This window comes from Canis aureus, chromosome 2, assembly GCF_053574225.1.
Source record: "Canis aureus isolate CA01 chromosome 2, VMU_Caureus_v.1.0, whole genome shotgun sequence".
NCBI classification, from domain to species: domain Eukaryota; kingdom Metazoa; phylum Chordata; class Mammalia; order Carnivora; family Canidae; genus Canis; species Canis aureus.
In genome coordinates this window covers 60,511,871-60,529,253 of record NC_135612.1, presented here as the reverse complement: position 1 = coordinate 60,529,253, position 17,383 = coordinate 60,511,871, and the positions used below count along the sequence as shown (strand labels likewise).

Genomic DNA, 17,383 nt, shown 5'->3' with positions numbered 1-17,383 from the left:
AGGTGTGCAATGGAGACATCTCTCACAAGAGCATCTCTGGGGCACTCCCCTCACCTCCAGCGGCCCAGGCGTCTGCAATCCAGGCTGGGCCCGCAGGGGCGGGGAGGAGGCTGATGGGCCTGTCCTGTCCTGGCTCTCGCTGAAGAATTCACCCAGATGGGAGGCTCTAGGGGGCAGCAGAAGGCCGTTCTTCTGGGAGTCTGTGCTGCAACTGGGGCACAGTTGCAGGGAGTCCACTCTGAGGGGCCAGGGGCCCCGCCCCCAGAGGGGGGCATCGCACTCCCCAAGGCCAAGATGCTGCTGTGACAGATGCCTACCCCCAACCCCAGGGCCACCCCTGAGGCCCCAAGTAGGAGTCTCAGGGCCAGGCTCATCAGCAGAAGGGACCAGAAGTGGGTGAGACCCAGGGCCTGCCCCAGGCTCAGCCCAAGTCTGGAGGCCACAGACCAGGCGTTGTCCATGCAGAGTCCCCAGGCCTGGGGCCCAGGGCCAGCTCTGTCACCTGTTGCTGTGTGGTCTCAGGTGAGTCACTGCATGTCTCTGAGCTGGGGTTTCCCTGGCTACAGATCGGGTGGGAGGAGCACACTGGGGAGGCTGGGCACACGGGCGCTCACCACACATACAACTCTGCGTCCTCTGGCCTCAGTTTCTCTGTCTGCATGAGACCAGGGTCCCTGCTTTGCAACAGCAAACACCTCTGTCATCATCACCCCACCCCACCTGAAGGACCTGTGCAAATAACAGGTTATAAAGCTGAACTCGCTTCATTTCAGCTTATTTCTTAACCCAAAACCCGAGTGCGCAATAGAGCTGGGTGTGCAGACGGCCGGGGGTCCTGGGCAGGTCTCCCTCCAGGGGCGAGTGGGCTTCCCTTCCCTGCTTTCCCGTCACTTTGAGTTTGGGAAAGTTCTTCTGAGTTCCGTTTCTGGATGTTCTACGGTGCCTCTGTTACTTCCATACTCAGAAAAATAACTTTGCTGTGTATTAATTTCAAAAGACTAAAAGAAAATGCAAAACTTCGAAGCTGTTACCTTGGGGGGAACAGGGGGTTTTGGTGGTATTTATATTCTCAACATTTTCAGGCGTTTTTCAAATGTTCTATCGTGAGTATAGATTCTTTTTTAAGTCAGAAGAATGCGTAATACTTATACTAAAGAGAAGACGAGAGGAAGCATAAGATTGGGAGGGAATTCACATTTTTGTATCTATGACATAGAAATAAATCTGTATCTATCATCTACCTACAGGATTTATCTTTGGTTCTGGGATTATAAGTAATAGTGGTTTGTCTTTTTTAAAAAAAAAACTTTCTCCTTTTCTGAAGATTCCAGATTAACTAAATCAATATAATTAGAGGTTTAACGCATTGCCGCCCACAGGAATGAATGAATCTTGGAAGCGTCAGAGCCCAGTAAACACACACACCGCCATGTGCGGAAGGGTCCTCGCCTCGTGTGCTGGCTGCACGGTGACCCTCCCCACCCCCGTCCATATTCCAGTCCTCTGAGGTTTGGATCCCATCCTTACGAGGTGACTTGGGCCCCATCTTACCCACCCACTACCCCCCCGGCTTGGAAAACGCTGGCCTGGATGATTCTGCTCTAAACCACCTGCAGGCAGAGGGGACACCCACCCACGCCCGTCCCCTGCCTGCCCCGCGGAAGCGCCCAGCGGGGACAGCACACCGCACTCACCTGCTCCTGCCGCACCGTGAACAGGACGTCCTCTCCGGGCCGCACGGCCACCGCCTCGCCGCGGATACTGATCTGCAGGCCCCGGGGCGGCGTGAGCGGGCACTGCAGCTGCGCTGGGCTCTGCCGCGGGTCCACGCCGCCCTCACACACGTTGGACACCACCTTCCGGTACCTGCGGCCAGAGGGCAGGTCAGGGTCTGCAGGGACGGCGGCGGAGGGCACAAGCCCCGCGGCCCGGGGGACTCGCTGCCGGCGAGCTGTGTCTCTTGGCTGGCGGCCTCCCCACGGATGCCTGGCCTCCTCCTAGCCTCCTGGCCTCCACCTGGCCCCACCGAGGGCCATCGCTGCCCTGGGTCGGACAGAGCTGAGAAGCCGGGCTGGGTGGAGGGTGACCAGTGATGGCAGGGTCTGCTCCCTGGCTGGCTGCTTCCCTGTGTGGTCACAGTGCTCAGGACAACCCTAACACCTGCTGTCCTTGTGGCCGAGGGTGTGACTGGGCACAGCCCACATGCAGGGGCCTTGCAGGGAAAACTGCCCAAGACTGGCCGGGGCTCAGCCGTGGCCGTGTGCCGACACGCCCCCTCGGGGCTCCCTTCCTCACCACCCCACCAGAGGACACCTGATCCACCATGTATTTGCTGGGGATGGGCTGAGCACGCACAGCCCCTGCCCTTGCCGGGGGACCGCCCAGTGCGAGAGGCGGACTGCATCGCTCTACAACCCCCATGAGGTCAAATCACCACTGACAAGCTCTGGGAATCCGTCCCTTCAGCTGAAGCCAGAAGGGCGAACAGGAAGCAGGACCGGCGTGGGCAAAGGTCCTATGGTGGGCAGCTGGAGACAAAGTAGGGAGCAGGGCTGTGAGGAGGCCGGATAGGGGTTCGGAGGGCAGAGACCGTGGGCTCTGATGAAACTTTTAGGAGACCCCAGGCAAACCACGGCAGGGACAGCATCATTTGACTTGCCACTTGTGAAGCTTCCTCAGGATACACCGGGACTCTGTGTCCCTAAAACTAGCATCACAGCCAAAGTGCCTGGTTCTGCCCACATCCCTAGGCCTGGTGCCCCCTCCTGCCCCCAGAGCTCAGCCACTGAGTATACGTTCAGGGGTTTATCATGCAAAACACATTGGACTAATTTAGAAGAAAATACATTCTAAGAGCTACTCCCACCCACAGCACCCTTGTGCCCAGAGTATGCTCATGGTATGACGTGCAACCCTTCACCCTTGATGTGGGTGCTGGCTCTGACACGTCAGACAACAGTCTGCTTGCCAAGCCCTAGTGGGTGCATCAGAGCGTCTGCTCTGGCTGCTGGATGTATGGATGCAGGGATGGATGTGTGGAGGGAAGGATGGAAGGGGGATGGATGGATGGAAGGATTGGGGTAATGATGGATGGAAGGATGGATGGATGGATGGATATAGGTGAATGATGGATGGATGGGTGGAGGATACATGGATAGATAGATGATAGGTGAACGATGGAAGGATGGGAGGAAGGATCGATGGATGGAGGGATGGATGGATGGATGGAAGGGGAGGGAGGGAGAGGTGATGGGTGAATGGATGAAAGGATAGATGGATGGATGATGGTGGTTGAATGATGGAAGGATGAATGGATGGACAGATGGATGGAGGGATGTGGGTGAATGGATGGAAGGATGGATGGATGGATGGATGGATGGATGGAGAGAGGGAGAGATGATGGGTGAATGATGGATGGAAGGATGGAAGGGAGATGGAGGGAGGGAGGGAGGGAGGGAGGGAGGGAGGGAGGGATGATGGGTGAATGGCTGGCTGCTGGCTGGTGGAATTTACACTGCTGAGGCCAAACCCTGCAACATCTGGCCCTGCTCCCTCAAGCTCTGCCCTGCTCCTCCCCAGAGGAAGTAATGGGGATGTTCTAGTAAGTTCACTGATGTCTTCTTTCATCTCAAAACTTCCTCAACTAGAAGCAGAGACCTTAAGAGACAAGGTCCTGGGAACTCCTGACACTGTGGGTTTATAGCTTTAGGTACCTAATCCTTCCGTTCCTTGTTCAGAGGCAGCTCAGAGCACAGACCCCCCTGGTGCTGCCTCACGAGGGCTGAGATGGGGACCCTGCAGGGTCAGTGACAGGACATCGTCAGCTGCCTCCCCTTGCCATGGTGGCTCTGCCCCTGGAGGGAGACGAAGAGGCCCGTGCCGCGCTCACCCGAGGCTGCTGGTGTAGGTCTGGCCCAGCACACAGTCGTCTGGCGGGGATAGGGGGTTAAACCAGAAGTTGGCAAAGCACTTGTTGGCATCGGACTCTGAGGAGGGGGAGCGCTCAAATCCGTAGTCGCTGGAGGAGAGAGAACCGCGGTTGGGAGGTAGGCACCAGTGGGGATGGGGGCCTGGCTGGGGGGAGGCCTCACGGCAAGGGTCTGCTATGACCGTTTGTGGGATCACAGGCAAGTCCACGCGGCCCTGTCCAGCCTGAACATCAGCTACCTTCCAGGTGAGAAGGCATGCAGAGGGGATTCTGGGAACTCACAGGAGAGCAGTGAGCCCAGCCTGGGTGTCCTGGAGGGCTGCCTGGAGGAGGTGCACCAATCCCAAAGGAGATTAGAGACAGCCAGGGGAGGGGGGAGAGGCACTGCACAAGCCCGCCCACCCCCCCACCCCCCGTCGGTGACATTGGTGAAGGGAGATGCAGGAGGAGGGGTGGCCAGCACATAATGGGGAGCAGGACGGCAAGGGTTGAGGATGGCTAGGGAGGCAGGCGCTGGGCCAGGGGCTTCCTGAACAAGGCTCTGGGAGTCTGGGAAGGCTGGGTGGGCGCCGCTAGCTCCCAGGACACCCTCCTGATTCCTGGCACCCATCCCCCCACCGCACCCCTGGGTTCCCCAAGCTCCTCGCACTCCCCCCGGGGGCACAGCTGGACCTGGCGCTGGCCCTGGCGCACAGCAAGAGGCGGCAGGAGGACCGCGAGCCTGAGACCCGTGCCGGGCGGTCCTCACCAGAGGAAGTCCGACTCGCGGCACCTGCACACCCGGGACTCCAGGGCCGACGTGAAGCTCCTCCCCTTGATGCACCAGGACGTGGACTTCCTCTTGCGGAAGCTCCTCTGCTGGCCCATGATGCAGCGGTCGCCCTGCAGCGGGACGCGGGGTGAGAGCCCGCCCAGGAGGGCCGACTGCCCTCCGGAGGCTGGACTGCCCACCCTGCCGTCTCCAGGACAGCCGATCCTCAGCCCCCGGCAGCCGTCGGCGCACAGGGCGGTGCCCTTTCCCAGATGGGGAAACCAAGGCCCAGGACGGGGTTGGCGGGCCTGAGGTCCCGCTGGGGCAGCCTCCCTCCCATCCCAGCCCGCAAGCATCCATTGAGCACCCACTGTATACATGCTCCCCCTGGGCCTGAGGGGTTGCAGGGCCGCTGGAAACCAGGTCCCTGTTACATTTCTCTTCGTCCCCTAGACCTGCAGAGTGCACACCTGTGCAGGAGCTCGGAGGAGCCGCGGCCTCCGGGGCGTGTGTGGACACAGCAGGCCCTGCCCCCGCCCCACAACAGTGACAGGAGCAGCAACAGGTGCGAGGTGCGGGAACCCCAGCCGTCCTGGAACCCTGGCCCTCCTGTCACAGTTCTGGCAGCACGACCTGGTCTGGACCGCAGGGGAGCCACTTCCAGCCCTTATTTTGCTTCATGTGACTACTCTTTTTGTTCCAGAAACATCTGTGTGTCTGAGATTCTGGGGTGGGCTGTCCCAGACCCCGCCCCAGGGGTGTTAGGTCATGTATAGCGCAGGCCCCGCAGCACCGCCTACCCTGGGACGAACCCCAGATCCCAAGCACGCGGGACCGCACGGTTGGCTCGGAGCCCCCAGCCCAGAGCAGCCCAGGCGCCGGGCGGGGCCCTCAAGTCCAGCAGAAGGCCGGGTCTGAGGGCCGCCGGGTCCTGGGAAGCCCTCGGGGGTGGGGCTCCCGGTGCCGCCGCGCAGGACGGGGGCTGGCCGCGGAGGGGCCGCCCTGCCCCGTGCCCAGGCCCACCTTGAGGTCGGTGAGGTCCCAGGAGCCATAGTCGTCCTCGCTGCACTGCCTGGAGAAGGACGGCCGGAAGTCCACCTTGACGAGCTCCCAGTCGGAGCGGAAGCTGATGTGGCCAAAGACGCTGCGGACGGAGGGTGGCGGGGAGGGAAGTCACCCTAGCCCGGCCCGCGGCCTGGCACAAACCACCTCCCCTGGGCCTCGGCTCCCGCGGTGCAGCGGGCACAGTGACACCGCCCCTGGCCTCGCAGACCGTGCCGGGACACCCCAGTACCCCAGCACCCAGCTCCTGGCCACCCGGCCCCCTGGCACCCCAGTACCGCTGACCCCCCGTCCGCCTGGTATCTTGGCCCCCTGGGCCCTGGCACCACAGCCCCCGGCCCCCAGCAAAGTGTCCAGCGGGCCACAGGTATGTGGTCCCAACACCGGTGTCCACACAACTGGCACACGCTGTCTGTGGCTCATGGATTGTACAGGTGGGTGTTGCCCCCCCACGGCCCCCCTCAATGGACGAGAAAGTGGGCGCAGTCATGTCAGGAGCCCAGAACCCCCAGCTGCCACCCAGGCCTTCCCACTGCCTTCCACGGTCCTCGCTTCTGTTCTGAAGATGACAGGGGGTCAGCTGGCTGCTGCCGGGCTTCTCCTGCCTCTGTCAGTGTCACTGAGCCAGGGGTCTGCGCCTGGCACCCCCAGGTCAGGGGCACCACGGGGGGATCTGTGCCTGGGACCCCCAAGTCAGGGGCACCACGGGGGGATTTGTGCCTGGGACCCCCAGGTCAGGGGTACCAGGCTGGGGTGTCTGTGCCTGGGACACCCAGCTCTGCTGAGTGGGGCCACAGGCTGTTTTTCCAGGCACAACCGGGGATCCAAGGAGAAGTAGGAGTCAGCACGTTGCTGGCAGCGGCAGGACGGGAAGGACGCAGCCCGTGCTCACATCCTGCTCCCCATGCGGCCCCAGCCTTGGCGAGTGGAGGAAGCAGGGATGGACACCCCGGTGCTCTCTAAAGGGCCGCCATTCACGGGGCACCCGTCATGGGCTCGGGGCTCCATCTGTGCCGTCTGCTCTAATCCCCACCATGGACTTGTGAGGTGAGTCCACCCCTATTTTACAGAAAGGGAGACTGAGGCACAGAGAGGTTGAGTAACTTGCCCCAGGTCACACAGGTTGTCTGAGCCATTTCCTCTTCCTCAGTGCTCACTGACCATATACCCAGATCCCTTCCTCTCTACAAGGACTGCTGTTTCAGGGGCTTCCCTTGGACTCCAAAGACAACCAGAGAAGAGGGCCCCTGCCTGCACTTCCGGTCCTTCCCCAGTCCATCCTACAGCATTCAGGACATATCACTAGAGGCTGAGCATCTGGGTGGGGGAGGTTATACACCCTGCTATACTCAGTCCCTTTCCAAGCATGCTGACAGGGACTGATGCTTGGGGAAGGACAGTCATGATCTGAAACGGTCCTAACCCCACTCCAAGGTGGCAGGTGAGAAGTGTCTTGGAGTGTTTTCTTGGGGACCTGATGGCTGGCTCTGAATATCCGAGCCCGATATGTGAAGAGGAGTTTGTGTTCCTAAGGCAGCTCTGAGCCAGGCAGGCCCCGTGTCCCGTGTGTGACCTTGGGCAGGTTCCCTCCCTCTGTGTACCTCAGTTTCCGTGGCTTTAAAATGGGGATGATAGCCGTGCCCTTTCAGGATGGTTGGTGTGGGCTCCCGGCGCACAGGAGGAGCTTCACACACACAATGCCACAATTCCTCTGCTCCGACACAGACCCACGAAGTAGGTACTGTTATCTGTACTTTGCAGATGAAATCCCCACCTCTGCACCCTGGCCAGGGGCTTCTGACGGTCCTCGGGGACCTTGGGCCTCCTGCTGTCCCAGCCTCAACCTTTCCCTGCGGTCAGTGCCCTTGTCTCCCGTCCCCCAGAACGAAGCCTGCTGGGTCGGTTATGGAAACAGGGTGTGAGGGTCTTAGCTCCATAGGGATGCTCTGGGCACCCCTGCCGCCGAGCGGCCTGTCCCCCTCCTGAAAACCACGTTATCCTGAGAACAGCTCGTGCACTGCACCCGCACAAACACGACACAGCCCGACGCATGCCCATCATGCACCCCACGGCTGGGCCCTTTCCCAAACCTGTGAGCCCGCGTTTCTGGCTCCTGCTTTCCGCTCTGCGGATGGCAGCCCTGCGACACGGCCTGCACGCACACCCCAAACAGAGCCCTGCCCTCGCCCACACACACGGTGGCAACCTGCTGGGGCCCAGGAGGAGCCGGCCTCCCTCCCGCCCCTGACCTGAGCCTGGAATGTGACATAACGTGACATGACGCGTCTCCAGGCAGGGGCACGGCAGCGACCAGGTGTCCAGGGGAAGCACCCCACCCAGGGTCTCTAGGATGGCATCACGGGGTCCCCGCCCTCTGCTCTGCTCTCGGGACCAAGGTCAGCTGAGGTGATGGGGGGCCGCACCCACCACTCCCTTGGTGCAGAACTGCTGAGATGTTAGCACCTGTGAAAAGGGGGGCAGGGGGATAAATCCCTCCGTGGACATTTCCTATGAGGACAAAATGAGATCACGTATGAAAACACCCCGTCACATAGAGGGGGGCTCAGCACAGCGTCCCCTCGGCCCTTGTCCAAGGGGCCGTACTGGGGAAGAGGTAGGGAGGGCACCAGGCTGCCTCTGTCCTGGGGGTGGCAGGGAAGGCCCCCCGGGGATGGGTCACTAAAACCGAGTTTAAGTCCACCAGGAATTCAGAGGCTGCCCATCCCGAGGGAGGACCCGCACTCCCTGTTCCTGCGTCCATCTGGCCCACGCCATCTGAGTTCCCAGGAGCCTGGGGGTGGGCACAGAAGTGGTGGTGGTCAGTGGCGGTCAGCAGCCGTGGGCTGACCAGGACTGTTGTGCTCCCAGCCCTGCCCCGGCAGCCGGAGGAACTTGGGGTGCCTTCACATGATCTCCCCGCTAACGAGGGGACGGCCTGGAGCCGCGCAGGTGGAGGCGGGCCTGGGCGTGGCGGGCAGCATTGTTGGTGCTGGGCAGTTTCCTGCCAGGTTCGGCCTGAGGCTGGAGGCTTATCCAGGTGGGCCTCTTTGGGGTGTTCAGGAGGGCAAGACAGACGGGAGAGCGGACAGGGCCGCAGGGTGGAGGCTGCCGTGGGCTAGGAGGGGATCACGCCAGGGAAAGGCTCCCAGGCCAGAAATCCACTCCTGGGGGAGGGCCCGCGGCCACCCCGGGCCGAGCAGGCGGGGTAGGGGGGTCATGCAGCCGGCTGTCCCCCTGGCCAGGCCCACCCGCCACAGGAAAGAGGGAGCCGGAGCGGGCAGTCAGTCCAGATCCTAACAGGGGAACGCACTGGCTCCTTCTCAAGCCGCCGCTTGTCCTTGGGCCTGTGTCTTATCCATCTGGTCCCAGTTCAAGATCAGCTGCTCCGAGATGCCCAGGACACCTGTCAGACCCCAGCATGCTGGCCCTGGGACTCCAGCATCTTTCATGCTAGCGACAAAGCATGCCGGGTGCCACTCTTCACTTAAATCTGATCTGTCTGCCAATCTGGACCAAGGCTCTGGGGGGTCCTCAGGGTCCCCAGGGCCAGGAACAGAGGGCAGCACGTTGCAGGCCTTGTTGGGATGACCGGAGGAGGGCTGGCCTACGGGGCCTCTGCTGCGGTGCAGAGCCAGGGGCACTCAGTCAGTGGGAGGGCGCCTCCCTTGGGGAGCTTCTGCCCTGTCCCAGGGAGAAGGAGGACGCAGGGAGACTGACCGCATGCAGACTGGGTGTTCACAGTGCGGGTGTCCTCTCTGCCGCCTGACGGAGCAGGAACGTTGTGGGGCCCTGCGGCTGCCTCAACACACTTCCACAAACAGGGCTGCAAACAACAGAGGCTTATCCTTCGCAGGGTGGGGCCCTAGGGGAAGGTCCTTCCTGCCTCTTCCAGCTCCCAGTGGGTGCTCCCTGCAGATTCCAGATCCCAGCGAGTGCTCCCTGCAGATCCCACCAGGTGCTCCCTGCAGATCCCAGATCCCGCAGATGCTCCCAGCTGTCCTGGGATCCTGGCCTCCTCCAGCCTCCGCCTGGGCTCACACTCTCCCTGCGTGATGGTCTTCATCCTTCTCCTTCTTATAAGGACGTAGGATTAGCCCCCCATGCCCCCCACCCCCAAGCAGCGTGACCTCATCCTGATTCATCACATCTGCGAAGACCCTGTTTCCACACAGTCACAGGTTCCGGGTAGATGTGCATTTTGGGGAACCTGGCCTCCCCCATGCGGGTGTTATCAGTAAAAGGCAGGAGGGCACAGAGCCGCGCCCCGTTGCACCCACCAAGGTGCACACCAAGAATCGGCAGAGCCATTAGGAATGCAGAGTCTCAGGCCCCTGCCCTGGCCTGTGGATCAGCTCTGCCCAAACAAGCCCCCAGGTGGTTGGCTCGCTCAGGAAGGACCTTCCACAGCTGGATCCCGTTTACCCAGGCTCTGGCCCCGTGCACCCTATTTCAATTCCTACCCCCTCAGATCCCAACAGGGATGCCCGATGCCCCTTCGCCCCCTCCTCACTGTGCCCAGAGTGAGGCCTGGCACCCCACGGACCTGAGCTGCAGTCTCAGAGCCCAGCCTGACCCAGGCCACAGCCTGGCTCCGCCCCTCTGCCCATGTGGGTGTCGGGTCCTCACTGGGAAGCAGGCCTGGGAGCCCCTCCAGGTGCCAACAGCTCGTCATAACAATGGTGATGAAGATGACGGCTGCGAAGGCAGCTTGGGGCAGTGGTCCACTCGAGCTGCCCCGACTCGGTTCCAGCCCTCACCACCCAGGCCATCCTGAGTAGGTGACAGATGTCCCCGGGGGTGACAGAGGACAGTGGGCAGTAAGACACAAGGAGGCAGGTGCCAGGTTGGAGACGAGAGTGAGGAGGATGGGGAGGGAGGTGAGGAGTCCCGTGCTGACCATGCCTTGGAGCAGCAAGGTCCACCTCGGGGTCAGCTACCCTCTGCCCGCCCACCTCCTGTGGCCACTCACGTCATGACCAGCGTCTCGTCCCCCGGCTCACTCAGCAGCCCGTCCACGAACACCGAGGTGCTGGTGAAGTTGTGTGTGCTCCAGGTGAGGCCCTCGTCCACGCTGAACCTGCCGGAAGAAGGGGTGTCAGCACCGCAGGTGGGCAGGAGCGCTCCCCATGGCCAGGACCTGCTGCCCTGCTGGATCCAGCCCTGCCCGGGGCCAGTGCTGCCCAGCTGAGGTGCTGGGAGAAGAGCCGGCCCAGTGTGCTCTCTCTCTCGGGGGGCCGTGTAGCCGCCCGCCAGCACCACGGGGCCTCCGCCTCTCCTTAGGCTACAGCAAGGAGCTTGGGTGTGTCGTCTGGGTACCGTGAAGCTGCTTTGCAGCCCTTGGACTACGGTTATCTGGGCCTTGGAACATCCAGCTCAGCCCCAGCCAATGCCCGAGCCCAGCCCAGGGGGTGCCAGGCCAGGGACAGAAGCTTACTGCCCCTGCAATGCATCGTATCACGGAGTCACCAGCTTGCAGTGCAGGAAACTCTTTTTCAGACTCAAGTGATATCAGCTTCCTAGCAGCTTCCTGAGCGGCACCTTCTGAGTCTGGAGTTCACACCTGCCCTCACTTCCCCACAAACGCCCTCCAGAGGTCTGAAGCTGACCCAAACGCGCTCTCACCTGGGCACATCCTGCTGGCCTCCTTGCCTGGCCCTGCCTCCTCCCCTTGACTAACTTGTTGATGGACGTCACCTCCTCTGGGAAGCCCTCCCAGGCCTCCCTCCAGCCAGCCCCTTGACCGTGCCGTGCCATTTCCCTGCATCCCCCTGCCTGCCCTAGAGCAGCTCCCAGGAGGCAGAGCCCTGCCCGCACTACCTGCCCTGGCCCCTGCCCCCATGCTGCCCCCCACCCCCTGCATTACTTGAGGATCTTCAAGGGGATGGAGGTGTCCTTGATTGCTGCGATCACGCCGCCGTGGTCCAGGTAGAGGACGTGGTGCTCTTCCTCGAACACCTGCAGAGGGGACAGGTGACACTCTGAGGGCAGGTCACCCTCCGGGGGCAGAGCAGTGAACACACGGGGGCTGCGGGGCACCAGCAGAGGCCAGCTCCCCGAGGCAGGGCCAGCCTGGGGCTCCCCTGTCCCCCAGGCCCTCCCCACGCTCCCCCACACCACCAGACTCTGCCCGCGGGATGACTGAACGAGCGTGGCGGTGTCTGGACCACTGACATAAGAACGTTGCACAACGTCCGCCCCCTGCCCAGGAAAAGCTCACCCACCAATGTGGTGGACGACGTGAAGGTGAGAAAGAAATCACAGACGTCAGCAAAGCTCTATTTGACATTAAGACCCAGCTGACGTGCCACCTCTTCCAGGAAGCCCTCCCTGAAGCCAGGCTGGGTGGGGAATGTCTCTGGGCCCCGGGCTACACTATTTGTCATCAGCTCCTCCAGCCGGGAGGCTCCTCCCAGGCAGGGCCTGAGTCCCCTTCGTGGCCCAGCTGAGAGCTGAGAGTGCCTGTGGGCGGCGAGCCGTGTGGGGATGAAAGAAAGGATGGATGAGTAAGGGAGTGAATGAATGAATGGCCGCTAAGTCTTCAGGTGACGCATGGTCATGAGGCCTGGACAGGGCTCACACAGGAGGAAGCTCCCCTGGTGGCCTTGGGCTCATGAGGAAGCCAGGCCGGGGTGGGGGTGCAGGCCAGGGCCTCGCCACAGGCAGGAGGCAGGGGTGCAGCTCCTAAGGCACCAGGGCGCAGGGGCCTCTGCTACATCATCCGTGAGCGCAAATGTCTAGGGCTCCACCCTGCCCAGAGGGGGCGCTGGCACCTCCCCTGCACCTCTCCCAGGGAGGGGCCCCACCACTGACCACACTCACCTCCCACCACGCCCCCCACCACGCCCTCCACCCCGCGTCCTGCTGGCTCCCGGAAAATCAGCGCCACCTCCTGACCATCTGAGCGTCAGGACCTGTGGGTGTGCTGGCAGGAGTGCAGGGAAGCTCGGGAGGAGACGGGATGGATCCAGGACTGCCCCCCCACACACACCCACATGCACACACACCCACACACATGCACCCTAGTCCCTCGCCCCGGGACAGGAGGAGACAGGATGGAGCAAGGACCACCCCCCTACGCACATGCACACACACACGCATGCGTGCGTACACACATATGCACACACATGCACATACACACATACACATGCACCCTAACAACTCGTCCCAGGACAGGAGACTGGATGGAGGCAGGACCACCCCCCTACACGCTCACACACACACACACACACACACACACACGCATGCAGATCCCAGCCCCTCACCCCCGGGGACAGAGCCAGGACCACCCCCTACACACACACACACACACACACACACGCACACACACGCACATGCACGCATACACATGCACACGTGTGCACACACACAGCCCAGCCCCTTGCCCGGGGCCAGCGCAGTCCTCCGTGCCAGCCTGTCCAGGTCTCCACAAGTGGTGGCGTGCGGGCTGGCCGAGCCGGCCATCTGTGCGTTGGGGGCCCGGGGGCAGAGGCCACGGAGCTGGGGGTGATGTGGCCCCACTTAGCGCTGGGCCAGGCCCGAACAAGTGTGGCTCAGCCGGCCCCTGCAAGCAGACGCCCACCCTGCCTGGGCGGGTGGACCTGAAAGCTTCCTGACTTGGGGGGAATGTTCTAGGAGATGACTGAGCGGGAGCAGGAAACTGTCAACAGAACTTCAGGAGGCACCTTCGCCTTCTCCCCACTCCTCCATCACGAGTCTTTCCTTATTCGAGGGTCGGATTTTCGGGGAGCCAGCAGGACACAGTGTGGAGGGCGTGGTGCGGGGGGCACGGAGCAGAGGCCCCACATCCTAGGAATGTGGAACTTTAGCAGACCTGGGTGGGTGCAGCCCTGACATACATCACATCCTCCAGCCCCAACCCCTTCCAGCGGCCCTCCCCTCCCCCGAGGCTTTTAGAATCCCCTCCAAACCCTTTCATGGCCTCCAGGGCTCTGCAGGAGATGCCCCGCCTACTTTCTCCCACCCTCACACACACCAGCCACCCTGGCCTCCTTTTCCTGAACATGCTGCAGGCCCTTCGCACACGCTGCTCCCTCAGCCTGCAAGGCTCTTCCCCAGATAACTCCACCTCCTCCAAGTCCTGCTGGGGTTTCCCACGGCTCACAGGAATTCTCTAGCAAACACCATGACTTGAATAAGGAAGAAAGGCCACTTAGGAGAAATGGTGGAAACCCTGCCCTCTCCCCCTTACTTAGTATTTAGAGCAGGAGGCTGTCAGGTCAGGAGAAGTGACCCAGAAAAGGGGCAGCTACAGAACCAAGCACGGTGGAGCCCCTCCAGGACCCCAGCAGGCACCCTGCAGGGGTGCGGTGGGCCAGGCTGGGCCGGCTCAGCTGAGTTGCAGGCCAGCTTCTCCAGGAGAACCCAGAAAGCAGTCTGCTTGCTTGTTTGCTTGCTTGCTTTCTTTTTTCTTTTTCTTTTTTTTTAAGATTGTATTTATTTATTCATGAGAGACAAAGAGAGAGAGAGGCAGAGACACAGGCAGAGGGAGACATAGTCTCCCTGTGGGGAGCCCGATGTGGGACTCGATCCCAGGACCCCAGGATCATGCCCTGACCCAAAGGCAGATGTTCAACCGCTGAGCCACCCGGGCATCCCATGAACTCTGCTTTCAAACATGTCTGCAGGCGGGAGTCGCAGCGCGGGACGAGAAGGAAGAGGGCAGGGTGGTCAGCGTGGTGGCCTTGGCTGCACGTACATGGTCCTGTTAATGGCAACCACGCTCAGAGGTCATTTCCTCATTTTCCAAAGAGAGACCAGGGGTGCAGAGACGCACAGGGTTTGTCTGAAGCCCCATAGCTGGTAGCTGGCAAAGCCAGGACGGACCCCGGGGCCTGGAACCCAGCCCCCGGCCTTCCACCGTGACTCCTAGTCCGTGGGCCTCCTGTCTCCACCAGCAGGACACACCCAGTGGGAGGAGGACGGGCTGTGTTTTGGGTGTGACGAGGCTGCAGGCTGGAGTGGGGGCTCACGGCAGTAACTTGGGTGCTCCCCAGATACACCCCTGCAGCACTCACTCCCCAGGCTTGTGGCCCCATCTGCAGGGGTCGGAGGAGTAGGTGTGTCTGATGTTGTCCCTCTTAACCATTCGCTCAGGAAGGTGCTACTGGAGGACGCATGAACAGAGGTAGAGGTTCCTGGATGAGGGAGGTGACAGTCTGCAGATCTTAGGACACTGCATGGAAGGAAGGTTCATAACATTCCTCCCCAAGTGTCCACCCATCCAACAGACCCAGCGCTCCGGGTCCTCTGTTTGGGTGTTGGAGTCCAGAGGTAGAGATGAAGTCTCCCCTTGGGCGCTGCTTCCATTGCTCTGAACTTGCAGAGGGTCTGTCTGCCCCACAGGAACCCCCATTCTTGCTCCACTGGGGGTCTGATCCATGTTCTTTCTTGGGGGATCAGGCCGTGGGGCCAAATGTGGTCCAAGGGAACCACCCCAAGTGGGTTCTCAGGGCCTGTTTGTCCCAGAGCAGGGGCCCTGGCTACCCTGGGCTGTGCCTCCTGCCTGCTGGCGCTGGCTCCCCCCGGAGAATGGGCAGGGCACGGGCACATCTCACTCCCAAGATAGGGTATCTCCCAGTTACCCCAGGGGGTGCCCCAGAGCAACCCCACTCCCATTAGCCTGGGACTCAGGAAGAGGGGAGTCTGGGTCCTGACCCCCACCAATGGGGCTGGAGGGGCTTTGAACACCCATCGCCGTGGTTTCGGTGCCTTGATCAGCAGCCCCTCTGCGCCCGCCGCAGGCAGTGGGGCCCAGGGGCAGGCGGTGTCCCCTTCCCATCGCGCCCCTTCCCGCCTCCCCTGCACCCCAGGCTCCGAGGAGACTCCTTGAATGTTTCCTGCTTTGTTATTTTCATCATCCTAGGGAACTCGTGTTTTTAAAAGGTTATGTCCATTAAGCGGATACACGCTGTCATCTGTAATTCCGATTCTGAGAGTTCTCCTGGGACGTCTGACGTCCCTGACAATCTGCCTACACTCAGTAGGCTGCTCTGCCTCGAGTGACTGTCCAGCCTGTCCTCGGCCACCGCCGCCGCCGCCTCCCACCCCCCAGTGAACGCCAAACCCCGCAGAGCACCTGTTCTCGCACATAGGCACACAGCACCCCTCCTCTGCTCCCCGGGCTCTGGCACCCCTACCCCGCACCTCTGCCCCGCAAGGCCAGGCCTCCCGCTCCCCACCGGAACCAGCGTTCCAATTCCCACATCCCCAAGTGTGGAACCCCAGCAAGTTCCTCTACAACAGGGGTCACTGGGGATACCTCACCATCGGTTTCTACAAAATTAGAACACCTCGTCTGCTTCACCCTGGCCTCCTTAATCTCACGGGGGGGCACGCTTCCTTAATAAATGGACAGACGGTGACCTTTAAGGAAGTTTGGGCACATTTCACAGGTTTTAGCAAAATAGAAATATTCTGACACAGTAAGTCTCTTTTGCCCTTTTTAAAATTCCTTGCATATGATTAAAAATGTCAGGGCCTTATACCCAGGCTGTAGGTAGACGGGGTACCTTTGGGCTTGACATATTTGTCCTGAGCGTGACCTGGGCGGTGGGGGGTGGCTACAAGTGGAGCCTCACCATGGAAAACCTGCCCCAAAGTACAGCTCCTGACGCTGTCTGGAAGGGCAGACACACACGAAAGTTTAGTGCATTCTCTGCAGTGTGAAAAGCAGGGGCTGTCACTCCATGCAGTTGGTGGACCTGACGCCGGCTCCTTGACGGCGTGCCTGTGACTGCACTGCCAGGGACGCTGGCGCCCGCAGCCCACTGCCCGCCCCCCAGGCGGAGAATGTCAGCTCCACGTGGGCCCTGTGCAGAGGAACCCTGGCAGGTCCAACCATCTCCTACAGAACTGCTTCTCCACTTTCTCTTCTCAGGCCCACTGCTACCTCGAATCCTCACCCCTGCACGCCTCCCAGGCCCCCAGCACAGACTCTGCAAGGCTCCGTCAAGCCTGTTCCTCCCTCACTTTCTCCTTTTCTTCCATGTCTTTGCCATATACCCAACAGTCACCCCTGCCAGGGACCTGGGTATCACCTATAGTCCCTGCGTCCTGTCCTCGGGGCTCCCAGAAGAGCTCAGCCCCAGCCTCCAAGGCACCGTGTGGCTCCCCACCAGGATGGCAGCTCCAGCCCCATCCCTGGCATTCACTGCCTTTGCTTAGACCCCCACAGTAACAGGTCTGACCATGTGAAGACACAGGTCAGGTCTCTAACCCCCCAGCAGTGGCTTACATGGCAGACATTAATACCTGCTAAGAGGAGCCCTGTGTTCCCCCAGTCAGGCTGGCTGGAGGGTGAATACCTAAGTCTCAGAACTCCTCTGGGAGGGGAGGGGACCACAGATCCAATCATCAGCAGAATGGGTATGGGGCAGGTGTCAGGCCCCCTGCCTCCTTACCTGCCGCCAGGTGTGCCCGCAGTCTGACGTGATGTACATTTCTTCCTTATATTCCACCAGCTGTGAGCCCAGGTTACCTGGTCCAGAGAACAGGGGCAGGGTTGCTCTTAGGATCGGCCAGCTTTGGGCCTTTCCAAGGTCTGTGCCCAGACAAATCCCCACACAAGAGTTATGTATGCCCTGAGTCTCCATCTCCCACACTCAAAGCCACCCACAGGCATG

The 17,383-nt window shown here is 61.2% G+C and overlaps 1 protein-coding gene across 1 annotated transcript in view; it reads right to left on the bottom strand.

The window, feature by feature from the left end:
* Nucleotides 1-17,383, bottom strand: part of SORCS2 (sortilin related VPS10 domain containing receptor 2) — a 459,489-nt gene that overhangs the window by 18,373 nt on the left and 423,733 nt on the right. Inside the window, exons 12-18 of the mRNA XM_077875105.1 lie at nucleotides 17,162-17,238; nucleotides 11,605-11,696; nucleotides 10,711-10,818; nucleotides 5,703-5,823; nucleotides 4,677-4,810; nucleotides 3,890-4,018; nucleotides 1,695-1,866 (exon numbers count right to left, since the gene is read on the bottom strand). Of these exons, the coding sequence (XP_077731231.1) occupies nucleotides 1,695-1,866; nucleotides 3,890-4,018; nucleotides 4,677-4,810; nucleotides 5,703-5,823; nucleotides 10,711-10,818; nucleotides 11,605-11,696; nucleotides 17,162-17,238 (833 nt within the window). The remainder of the gene's footprint in view (nucleotides 1-1,694; nucleotides 1,867-3,889; nucleotides 4,019-4,676; nucleotides 4,811-5,702; nucleotides 5,824-10,710; nucleotides 10,819-11,604; nucleotides 11,697-17,161; nucleotides 17,239-17,383) is intronic.